The following is an 11,751-nucleotide window of genomic DNA, read 5'->3' on the forward strand; positions in this document are numbered from 1 at the left end:
ACTTGCTTGATTTTTTTTTCTTTAAAGCATGGGAATAGTGTCTTTGTGTTAAAGTGCCTTGCTGAACCAGGACATGACTTATGAATACCGAACCTCCCTCTCTCTCACTGCATTCCTCTCACTATCAGCAACAGCCATTCAAAACTACAGGCTGTCATTTCCTGCCTGTTCCAGTAGGATCGTAACTTCAAACAGCTCAAGTTCAACAGAACCCCTGATGTAAAACTTTAAATATACTAAGGTTAAATATTTTTAACATCTATTTAATGAATTTGTTGTGTACCCTGCAGTTACGGCTTTGGCTTGAAGGCACAAATATTAAGGCACAATAAATGCAAATAATGTATACATTTCAATGTGTTGTGTGGAAGATAACTTTGTACTACACGGTATTTAGGTATAATGACATGTCATTCAAACATTTCCTCAAGTTATTTTAATACCTTTTTTTCTTTGATAACCTGGATAAAAATAGGAATGTATGTTAAAATATTTAAATATTTCTTCAGTGCAAATGTGGTAATTTTCTTCTAAAGTACAGAAGACAGACTGATTTTTCAGCATTTGGATTTTAGCAAAATAAAACTAATATTTATATTAATCTTGAACGGCAATATTTGAATTATTTATCAAAAAAAAAAAAAAGTACATAGTACTTTTTGCTATCAAAAAGTATTTTTGGCTTGTTCAATTCTTTTTTCTACCAACCTGCATAGCTACTTATGACAGGCAGAAAGACAGTTACGTTAGACAACTAAGTTGTACGCTACCAAATCTGCTGTTTAGACACAGCTGTCATGCTAACGTGACATCGAAAAAAAAATTTGGTTTTGCTTGCCCTCAAAATATTTCCAAAAGAGAAAAAGCACGCATTCCATTTTTTTTTTTCTTTTAAATAAGCTCCAAATATGCACCCTAGACCTGTTAGGTGTCCTGCACCAGTTTAAATAAAAGAGATCTCTACCACATAACTTTCAAATAAAAACTGAGTCTGCCTAATTTCCTTAGCAATACAAACACAATTAGTTGGAAAGGAAAACATATTGCACTGAAATTAAAGAAAGAGGGACAGTAAAAATTTTCTTCTCAGTACTAAATAGGAAGGATGTTCAGTGCAAAGAATCGCCCCCTTCCTTTCCTCTCCCACCGATACTTGCAAACATTGTCGCTGAGTTTAGATGATCTCAGGTTTACATTCTATGAATAACAGTTACGGTTATTAGGAATCACAGTGCAGTTTCGGTTATGCATAATCCTGAGGAAGGATCCAGTGAGGAATCTGTGGCAAGGTGACCATTCTGAACAATTTCTGGGTAATTCTTACTGAAGTACACCTAGGAAAAATAGCAGATTCTGTGAGCAATTACGCATTAAACACATTTTACTCTCAAATAAAATTTCTGAAGATAAATACAGCTGAGATAAATCCATGTCCTTAAGGAATCCCAACAGGAACTTCAGGTTAGTGGCATTCAGTAACTGTATGTCACTGAAAAATTAGTAAAATTACTGTATGATCTTATATTATAAAAAAGCGTGAGAAAAATCCCACACGACCTGTAGATCCACTCAAATTCTAGTAATTCAGATAAACAGATATATTTTATCACTCTACATTAAACTGATAAGTAAAATAATTTTACTAGCTCAAAACATGGAGATAAATTAAAAACAAGATGACAAAGAAGCTGTGAAATCTTGCGTCTGCACAAGGGTTTCTCATTTTCACACATAAAATGAACACAATGGATCTGGATGTTAATATCAGGTTGTAATCCCTATATTTTACAAACTATGATTGACAACCATTGAAACTTCGAGGTATATGTATGAAATATCCCAGCGTTTAATTTGTGCTGCAGAGCAGTTATAGGGCCTATAGAAATGTGATCTCTGGATAGTGAACCACAATAATGAAAGAAGAAGCAAAAGCTTTAACAATGACTCAACCAAGCAACTTCTCTAAAATGTAAGATGATACCAAATAATAGGACAGTTCTTTGCCAAGCCTTTGAGTTCCTGAATTCTACCAATTTCTAGCTCAACTAGAAGAGATACAGGTTTCCTGATAAATGTATAATCAGAACATAAAGGAAATGAAATGCTGTCAAGTTTCACTGTTCCACAATCATCAGTTTTTAGTAGCTGTATCATATCTCTGTTCCTTGACAGATGCGCATAACAAAATGAAATAATGTCAAGACTTGTGTGCTCTTATCTAAAAATGTGTTTGGGTGAAAAAGGACTTCAAATGCAATTTTTTCAAAGAAGAATGTGAAAAGTTTTGTTTGAGTCTTTAAAAACAGAAAATACAATATCTTTCTGAAGCTGACACGTGTCATGAGTTAGGTCTCGTAGTCAGACTGCTTTGACTACGGCTTATGAAACATTTCTCCAATTTATATTTGAGAGTGTTGTCAACAAAGTAACAAAGTTCAGTTTGTTTTATAATAATGTCCTTTTCATATATATGAATACATGTATAAGACATGGAGGATAAAAAAGAAATAATCATTCTATAAAAACACTCCCGTAAGTATCACTGTCATCTTTTGTGTACACAGGCTAATGCAGGATATATGCATCTTTACAAGTTTCAAAGAATATTAAGGTCTGATTTTAATCAACAAAAGAATTGGAAGCCCTGTTAAGAGGCATTCCTCAGTAACCAGCTACAATCAGCTACAATGCAATGGAGGAAAGTTAATCAGGTGCCTGCCTGCACACACGCTGCAGAGATGGCAGCCCCAGTTGCGTATTCCCATCCCATTCCTGGTTTAAAACATAAAAACTTTGGCATAATTTAATGCAGCTTTTCAATGTGTTTTTTTTTTTTTTCCCAAAAGTCAATAGAAACCCTTGGCACATTACTAGAGACGTAATGAAATGGCAGCTGCTTTTCAACTGTTGCATTGCAATTCTTCCCCTGAGCCCAATCCCTCAAGATATTAAATGCCCAAGTCTTTATACAAAACTGATTGACAGAAAACCAGCCCTATCCTGATGCCACCAAAGCTTGTGGAAAAGCCCCTCCCCATGCTGCCAAGAGCATGGAGAACACACCAACTTTTCTTTATCTCAATAACTGAGCATCTTTTTTCCTTTTTAACTGTTTGATGACTATTTCTCACTTTCCTATAGGATTTTCTCCTGATAGCTTCTTGTAAACTGAGCAAAGATAAAAACACGGTCTCATGATGCCAAGCACAACCCTGCTGCACTCAGGCTCACGGGACAGATAATATACACTCAACAATTTGAGCTGTGCCTGCATTGTTTTCTTTGACATTTGCACAAAAAATGGGGATACTGAGTGACCAAGAGAGACATACAAATAGCAACATTGGATCGATTCGGAAGCCTAAGGTAAAGTTCCAGCCATTGAGGTGATCTTGAATAGCTTGATCTTGCAATGCTTAGCTAAGAAGCCCATGAGATTATTTTTTGTTGTTTTTTGAAAATTAGTTTTTTTCAAAGATGTTCAAATTAGTCTTCCAGTTTAAGGTATGTAGTCTCTCTTTATCTGCACTTAAAGGATATATGCAGAATCCATACTGTTCCAGAAAATGAATTTAAAGTCTCACATCACTGAAAGAAGCTCTTGGTACAAGTTCTGTGCAAGATTCAGGTCCAAAATGCAACAAATCAAATAATTATTGGCAAAGCATGGCCACATTCCAAACCATTTTACTCAGCAACCCGCTGTAACGCCTTTTGAAAAGTATGTATATATGCCATATTACCATTTCTTTTTATGTGCAGCATGTTTTTCAACAACAGAAAAAAGCTGTTCTTCATAAAAACAGTTCTTATTAACCACAGTAGGAATGTATGAGACCAAAAGCAATACATGTAACAGACTTCCTTGTGTAAAAAGAAAAGCCATTGGAATCAGCTCTTCTGACTAAGCAACTTCTCTGAAAGTACACATGAAGCACAAGGGACAGCAAAAATGAAAATGTTGAATTGATGTCCAAGTCCTTTCAAACAGAAAGGACTGTAACTGTGCTTCTGGGTAGCAGCTGACTGGAGACAGACTCTCTCAATTCCTATATTTTTGGGCTGAGTGTGGATAAGCACCATGCTTTGCATTCTTGGCAGATGCTAAAGCTTGTATCTGCCTTCTAGCCTGGGAGTTAGCAAACTTTTTCATCAAACCACATTTCAGTAGAGACTGGTTCCTGGATGTCTTCCCTTCCTGTACAAAATCACATAACATTGATGTGGTAACTGCAAATGACTATATGGGCAAGTAACATCAGGCCATTGTTTTTATATATTTTGAATTATCTTTGAATGCAATTGTGCAATTGGGGAGGGCTGCAAAGGGGGAAGGACAGACAGCATGACAAGGCTAAACCTCTACAGATGACAGCTGCACAGCCTCACCTCTTGTCATTGCAAGGATCAAGCCTTAAGAAGTTGGCCTTCACTTTACAAACACTGGTCATATGACTTTGAAGCTATGCTTTTAAACATCATTTGTATAACCTCCAGACTGTCATACACACACCATAAAAAAACATGGCTAACCCATTCCTTTCTAGTAGTAAAATATAAGAAGCTACATTGCAGCAACGGAGAAGACAGCAGGACTCACTACATAGTCCAGTTGAGGACAAAGCTGTTTCCTCAATTCTGCAATTAATGCCATATATGATTCTGTAGTGTACACTCTTAGCTACAAAGCTTCACTTGAAAAACTTCTTGAAAAAAAAGAAGATATTTTTGTAAAAGAAAGATATTTTGTAAAAAAATCCTAAGAATATGAAGAAAGACAGAAATATCTTCCATAACCTTCAAAAAGTCCAGTAAAATAGCCTCCAGGACAGCAGCACAATTTTAATTTTTTTTTCCAACTTGCTGGACATGCATTTATTTTTCCTAGGAAACAGTCAGGCACTTGCCATTTTGTTTCCTGTCTTTATGTGTTGCTTCCCATCTGCTGGTGTCCTGTTTCCCCAGGAAACAGTTGGAGTTCGTGTACCCCTAGCTCTGCTCCACACATTCAGTAACTTGAAGACAAAAACATAGAGGCCAGAGGGGAGACCTTTGCCTCTTGTCTTGAAAAGGCTCTCTTAGGTCTCCACATGCCTAATATCAGTGCCTTAATTACATGCTGAAAGTAAAGTTACATGAAAAACAAGCAAGTTGCTGTCAAACTGAGCACTGCCAATCTCAGCTGAAGCCGTGCTGAAACTTCATCAGCAATGAGAGAAATAAAACCTTGCTCTGGACATCCCGTGTGGTAAATTATCAAGAAAAAAGAAATCAAGCCAAAAGCTAGTCAAAATGAGTTCCTCAATCACAGGTCATTTTTTTATCTTCTTATCTCTGCTTCAGCTTTCCATCTGAACCGTGGAGATGATACAGCCTCACCTCAGAGGCATATTATGAAAATTAATCCATTGATGTTTCCTGAACACTCTGATTGCCAGAGGAATGCTAACAATTACATTAATAATTCTGTACTCAGAGTAGGATTTGAATAGTAAGCAGTAAATCAGGCACACAGCCTTCAAAGGAACAAGGAGGCAACAAAACATGCAACAGTTGTTTCTTAATTGAGCCCTGCTCAGCCTATGCGCAGAACAGAGCAAGGGTTCAAGAACAAAGTAAGAGAAAGCACAAAAATAAGAGTGTGATCACATCCCCTGAGACCATAATATAATGCACCGGTACTAAACCTCAAACTAAAATTTGACAGGCCCTTTTAAAAATACAGAAATAACAGATAAATGCTGGACTCTGCAGCCTTAACATGTTTCTACAGCAAGTTTTTGTAAGATCAATGCCCAGCACAGGTGAGTATGTCATACATTATTTACACTTACCATTTTGTGTACATACAGAAGGATGCAAGAAATCTAAACAGTCTTTCAACTTGGGGTATGTAAATACACTTATAATTTGGAAGTCTGTATATATCCTGCTAAAAAAACCCGCTGAAAATGATGGCTTTGCTTTGCAAAGTCAACAGACTCTTTAGTGGAAGGCTTCCTATAACACTGAATATGCTAACTTGAGATAAACAAACTGCAGAGACAAACTTAATTATCACTTATTCCAAAATTACCCGTTTTGCTGTTTCAATCAGAGAAGAGGCTTCAGTCTTGCCCACTTGTTGCACCATTTTGTAAAACAAGCCATCCTGTTCTTGCAGCAAAATGTAAGGTTCACCATATTCTTTCAGTCTTCCTGCATCTAAAACCTGTTATATCAGCAGAAAACAACGTATTAACATAAGAAATTAAAAAACAAATGTTAGAGATTACAAGGAAGGGGGGAATGTATGCACTTTAAGTGCTAAGGTAAGTTTTGTATCCTGAAAATGAAATATGTCCTCTTCAAACAAATAGAGTACTTTTTCAGTTTATAGACCTGTTGTACAATTTTAGAGTGCCCTACAGCCATTCCACCTATAGGAATCCAATGCAAAGTTATGCAGAATATGGAAATACAATGTTTGTGAAGCCAACAAAGCAGATTATAAGATTCATTGTGTAGAGAAAGAAACAAAGAGGTCTAAAATGGGCTCCGAAGTAAACAGCTGTGGGTAAAAACCACGCAATAACCACCAAGATAGTTAAGGGAGAATAAGTAGGTCTTTTGGATTAGAGGAGGTGAAGATGTAATTAAAGAAAATGAGGGTGTTGCTGAAAAGATAAACAATTTCTTGCATCAGTTTTTGCCAACTATGTATTAGAAAGATACTTACCCTGAACCTATTCTTTCTACATAAAAAAAGATGAGATGCCACCAGGGACATAGGTACCCAAAAGAGCGGAAGGGAGAAGGAAAAAACAACAGAGAAATTAAAAAGGCATTAAGTCAGTAAGCCACAGAGGATATATACAGTCAAAAATATCAGAAAAATTTAAGAATAAGCTGACTGAACCTGTAAGAAAATATTCGTACACTAGTGACTCTATTTAAGGACTGCACAGTAGCAAATATTGCTCTTACATTTTGAAAAGCCTTACGGGATTAATTCAGGGAAATTTTAGAGCAGCATATGTATTTTGAGATAAGACAGCAATTTAGTTAAAATAATCATTAAAACACAAGTAGAAGACACACAAACCACAGGTAGCATTTGTTCTCCACAGTTTTAGCAAAAGTAAATCGTACCTCACAAATCTGATACAATTCTTAATGCACCAGAAGAAAACTAAAGAAGAAATGGTTTATATGGATTTCCAGAAAGATACCTCGTGTGCTACAAGGGACAAAAATTATTCAAGAACCTGGACAGAAACAAACAGTGTATTTTCCTTTGTGGAAAGCTGAACAGGTAGGAACTGGTGGGTACAACATTGTTCTGGCATATGTGGGAACTACATACGTGTTAGTCACCAGAAAAAGGAGTTATCAGAAAAGTGACAAACCTGCAAATGACACAAAAATGTGTGAGTAAGTCTGGACTAGAGGAGATTCAGATACACTTAACTAACCTAAGAGAATGAGAAACACAATAGCAGGGAAAAGTCAATATTGACAAATGCAACACACTCAAATACTTAACTGGCTTATAAATTAATGGTATTGACTCAAGAAAGAGATTTGGGTATCAGTCTACAAGTTCAGTGCTTTAGTCTATGTGTAGGAGAAGTAAAGTTAAAAAAAAAAGAAAGAAAAAGAAGTTGTGTGACAAAACAAAGTAATTCAGAAAATATTTTTGTTCTTATATAAATAAAAAACTGAATACACATGGCATACTATTGAAAAAGGTATTGCCACAACAGAGGGACTTCAAGGACTCCTAATCAAGCCGTAATTATGGTGTATGCACTTGTAAGGGGGGAAAAAAAAAACCCTAAAAAACTGGAACTGTTGCTTTCAGGAAAGAAATGAATAAAAGGTACTATGAGGACAATTTCCACAATAACAAAAGTAGTTTACAAACTTCAGTTTGAAAGAAGAAACTCCAATAAGCTTGGGGACAAATTCAAAGTTCTGTGAGGAAACTTTCAAATGTGCAATTTGGGTCTGTGCAACTCCTTAAAGCAAAATACCCTGATGGCCAAGAGCTCGGCAGATCTCCAAGTGGCCTGGACCCCTGCTAATGACAAAACCTGCAGTGAAGCAGGACAGCTGAGCTGATTCCTTTGCCTGCACCAGTGTGAAAATTACACACTGTTGACTTGTTTGACACCAGGGACCTGGCACCAGGGGAAAGGCGCCCACTCCTTTGCTTCCCATTCAATTAAGTACACGGCATTTGGATGGAAAAGAACTCGGACAACAACAACAGCATAATTACACCTAATTTTATAAATTGTATACACAGGAACCTACAGGAAGTTATTTTGCTATTCCCAAAAGCTCATATCTTAGAGCACCCAGCCTATACTACGATTTTCCTCTGCAAGTGATTTCCAATACTGTTTGGCAACTAGCTGAAGAAAGTGCTTGTGGAAAAATTTTAAAAGATCAGTAATATTGCATAGCACAATATATAATCATTTAATATACAATTATTATTGTATACGTATTACAAACATACATTATTTCACCTGCAAAGGTATACTTGCACACAAGTTGATTTTTCAGTATACTTTGTCCTATCCCATTTAATTTGAATATTTAAGGAATAATTAAAAATATAATTATAATCGCTATCTTTTATATACTACAGTATGTCAGAGTTATGGACAGCTTCCTTAAAAATGCAGTAAATTAATTTATCATATACAGTTCTACATAATAATTAAACTGGGGTGCCACAGCATAGGACATCTCTAGTGCCTTGAATAAGTGTAGTTTTTTTCAGCATAGCTCTAGATTATGTAACCACTCCTTAGGAAAGAAAACAAAAACTATAGTCATTAAATGTGTCTCTCACAAGTAAAGAACTACAATAGAAGAGGGTTTTGTTTTTTTAAAAATATTACTGTGGTATTTGAATTTAAACATTAATTTTGCAAATATCTGAAACAACCACAAACATGGACAATCCTTCTCTTTCAGAGAACCTGGGAGGGGAAAAGGAAAAATTTATTCTTCCTTGACAAGTTTTAAACAGCCGAGTCCAGAAGATGAACAGATAGAGTGAGCCATTTGTGTGTCTAGAAAAATTCTATTCACATTTTAAATAAATCATTAATCTATTCATATCCTTTTCTTGAGGAATAAAAACAAACTTGTGTTATGAAAACAGACAGAAAAAAACACAGGGAAAAGTCATGTAACTTTTTTTTTTAATCTGAAATGAAAAAAAGAAAGAATGAAACTGAACAGAGAACATAATTCCTACAAGTCAGGAATACTCTATAAACCCTATTCACCAATGAAAAACACTGTTTCTACTAACTGCTGTCATCTACAAGACAATGGAGAGAATTTAAGCTTATTTACTTGGTAGTTATACATTTATGTATTTATACATTTATAAAAAAGCGCTTAGACAAAGAGATAGGTTCTCTTCTTTGGAGAAATATGTGCTGATAAAATTTAAATAAATAAATAGGTACTTTGGCTAGGGTTTTGCATACTCTTAGTCACTGACTCCAAGCCAAATTAAAATCATTAGGACTTCAAAAAGCCAGCTAATCATTCAGGAAAGGTGGAATCTGGTGTTTACCAGCCACATATTTTCTGATCCACTTGCATGCAATGCTTATCATGGCACAATACAACCGAATTGAACCCAGATGCATTCCAAGGCAGTTGTACCAGTGGAACTCGATACAGAAAAGCCAGAGAAGCTTGTAGCTGGTGAAATCAGATCAGCACCGTGATTACGGAGGACACACGTGGGAGCACGGGACTCTGAATCAGACTGGGATTTCATTACAGACTTTAACGAGGATATTGGGGTGGGGGGGGAAGAGTTTGGAGAAATCGTTCAACTTTTCAACTCCTCAGCCTGACTTTTGTAAAATACACCAAATAAAGTCTTGCAATCATTCTGTGAAATACTTTGACAGCTCAGAGTAAAATAAAACAAACTCAAAAACCCAAGAGGTCACACATAAACCCAAGGCCAGATCCTCCACTGTCTTGCACGGGCAGCCTCTTTTACCTTGCCTCATTGTTCTTGCCTTTGTAGTCAGATCCTTATGATTTCAACTGGATTTTGTCCTATGGAAGAGTAACTCCAATAGAGCAAAATTTACAGAATTGGCTGCTGGTGATCATGCAAAAAACCACACAAGAACATTCTTATTCTATGGAATTTGCTCACATCCTTCTGTAAGGTGAAACTGCTCTTTACTTACAGCTATCCAACCCACCCTCACTCAGGCAGCACTATTCAGACATTATATGTTTAAACAGGGCTTAAATGCTGTATTCTTCTTGACTAAAATCCTCTCGTGCCACCTAATTCCACTCCACCTAATGTTTCATCCAGGTTGAACAGTTTGGGGCAGGCAGCGACTGCTCATCCCAGTTGTGAATTTTTCAGAAGGATAAGCACCACGCTGGGTAGAAGGCAACATAGTTTTGAGTAGCACTTTTGACGTGGAGGCACAGAATAACATAGAAAGAGTGGGATTTAAAACATGGCAGGGAAGGGGCAGAGAAACAGGAAATAAGTATTTGAATTTGACTGATCTGCAACGGCAAACATGAAAACGGAGTATTAGCCTTTTAAATGTGTTGTTTATGTTAACGCTAGCTAGCACAGAAGGACTGTCTGCCCATGCCACAAAAATGTTGCTGAACTAAATTTGTGTAAGATTTGCCAGCTACAAAGTAGTTGTCCATTTTTGCCTCATCTGTATTCTACCAGGTAATCTACCTCTACTCTGCCTAGGTCCTCCCCACAAAACCCCTAAACTTTTCAGTATTTCCATCCCATAGCCTCATGGTTTGATGTATTAACCATGAAGAAAAAAAAAAAAAAAAAAAAAGAGGGGAAGACAAAAAGGAAAACATAAAATGGTGAAAAAGAAATCAGAGATCCATTTCACAAAGAGAGAACCAAGACCACGAAGGACCAGGATACTACATCAAGATAGTCCAGATTCCAGAAGAGACCTAGGCAGCAGAACCAGGACAGTATCTTTTCTGTCTGATGATTCTTGCAACTAATCTATATTGTTCTGTTGCACAGGACTTTGGAAAAGCAAACATTCATTTTGTGAGTGAATTTAAAATCTTCTTTGTGGATTAATATAAGTAAAAGAAGTGTCATTAGCCACAGAAAGAGAAAGAACATGGACCCTTAACGATGCTGTAACAAATACCATGTACTTATGGCTATCCATAGACACAAAAAAGAAAGTTCTAAATCCTGCATTTTCTAACTTTCAGCAACAAAAGCAGACAAACCAAGAGAACAATAGTTATAAAACATTCTGCGAAAAAAACAGTCCAAGGTTGGAAGTGCTCAGCAACAGAGGAGGGGGGCATGGGAATTTATTTCAATTATTATTGAGGAATGACTAGTATTCCTATTCACGTTCATCTTCACCATAAAGCCAGAGGGAAAATGGGACATTTAAGAGTTGATCATAAATGTTTTTATTTCCTATTCAAAAGGAAAATAATTCAAGCAAATTATCTCCTAGGGAATACATCTGATTTAATTTAGACTTGGAGAAGACATCACCAAACAACAAAATTATTATTAAAGTTCAAAACTCCGCTAGGAGTACAACTTTGAACAATGTTTTCCTCAGAGAGCATACATCAAGATGATCTTCAATAAAGTCCTGGGAAGAGGAGAATATTCAGGAGATGCTTCTGGTTACATCATATTATAAGAAATATATTCACCCAAGACAATACACAGCTTTGTGGGAA

The 11,751-nt window shown here is 36.3% G+C and overlaps 1 protein-coding gene across 1 annotated transcript in view; it reads right to left on the reverse strand.

Annotated features, from left to right (window-relative positions):
• Positions 1–444: 444 nt before the first annotated feature.
• The window catches only part of ABCC4 (ATP binding cassette subfamily C member 4 (PEL blood group)), a 138,758-nt gene continuing 127,451 nt past the window's right edge, over positions 445–11,751 (reverse strand). Inside the window, exons 29-30 of the mRNA XM_029085418.1 lie at positions 6,077–6,211; positions 445–1,334 (exon numbers count right to left, since the gene is read on the reverse strand). Of these exons, the coding sequence (XP_028941251.1) occupies positions 1,227–1,334; positions 6,077–6,211 (243 nt within the window). The 3' untranslated portion in view covers positions 445–1,226. The remainder of the gene's footprint in view (positions 1,335–6,076; positions 6,212–11,751) is intronic.

This window comes from Antrostomus carolinensis, unplaced genomic scaffold (assembly GCF_000700745.2).
Source record: "Antrostomus carolinensis isolate BGI_N321 unplaced genomic scaffold, ASM70074v2 scaffold11596, whole genome shotgun sequence".
Taxonomy (NCBI): domain Eukaryota; kingdom Metazoa; phylum Chordata; class Aves; order Caprimulgiformes; family Caprimulgidae; genus Antrostomus; species Antrostomus carolinensis.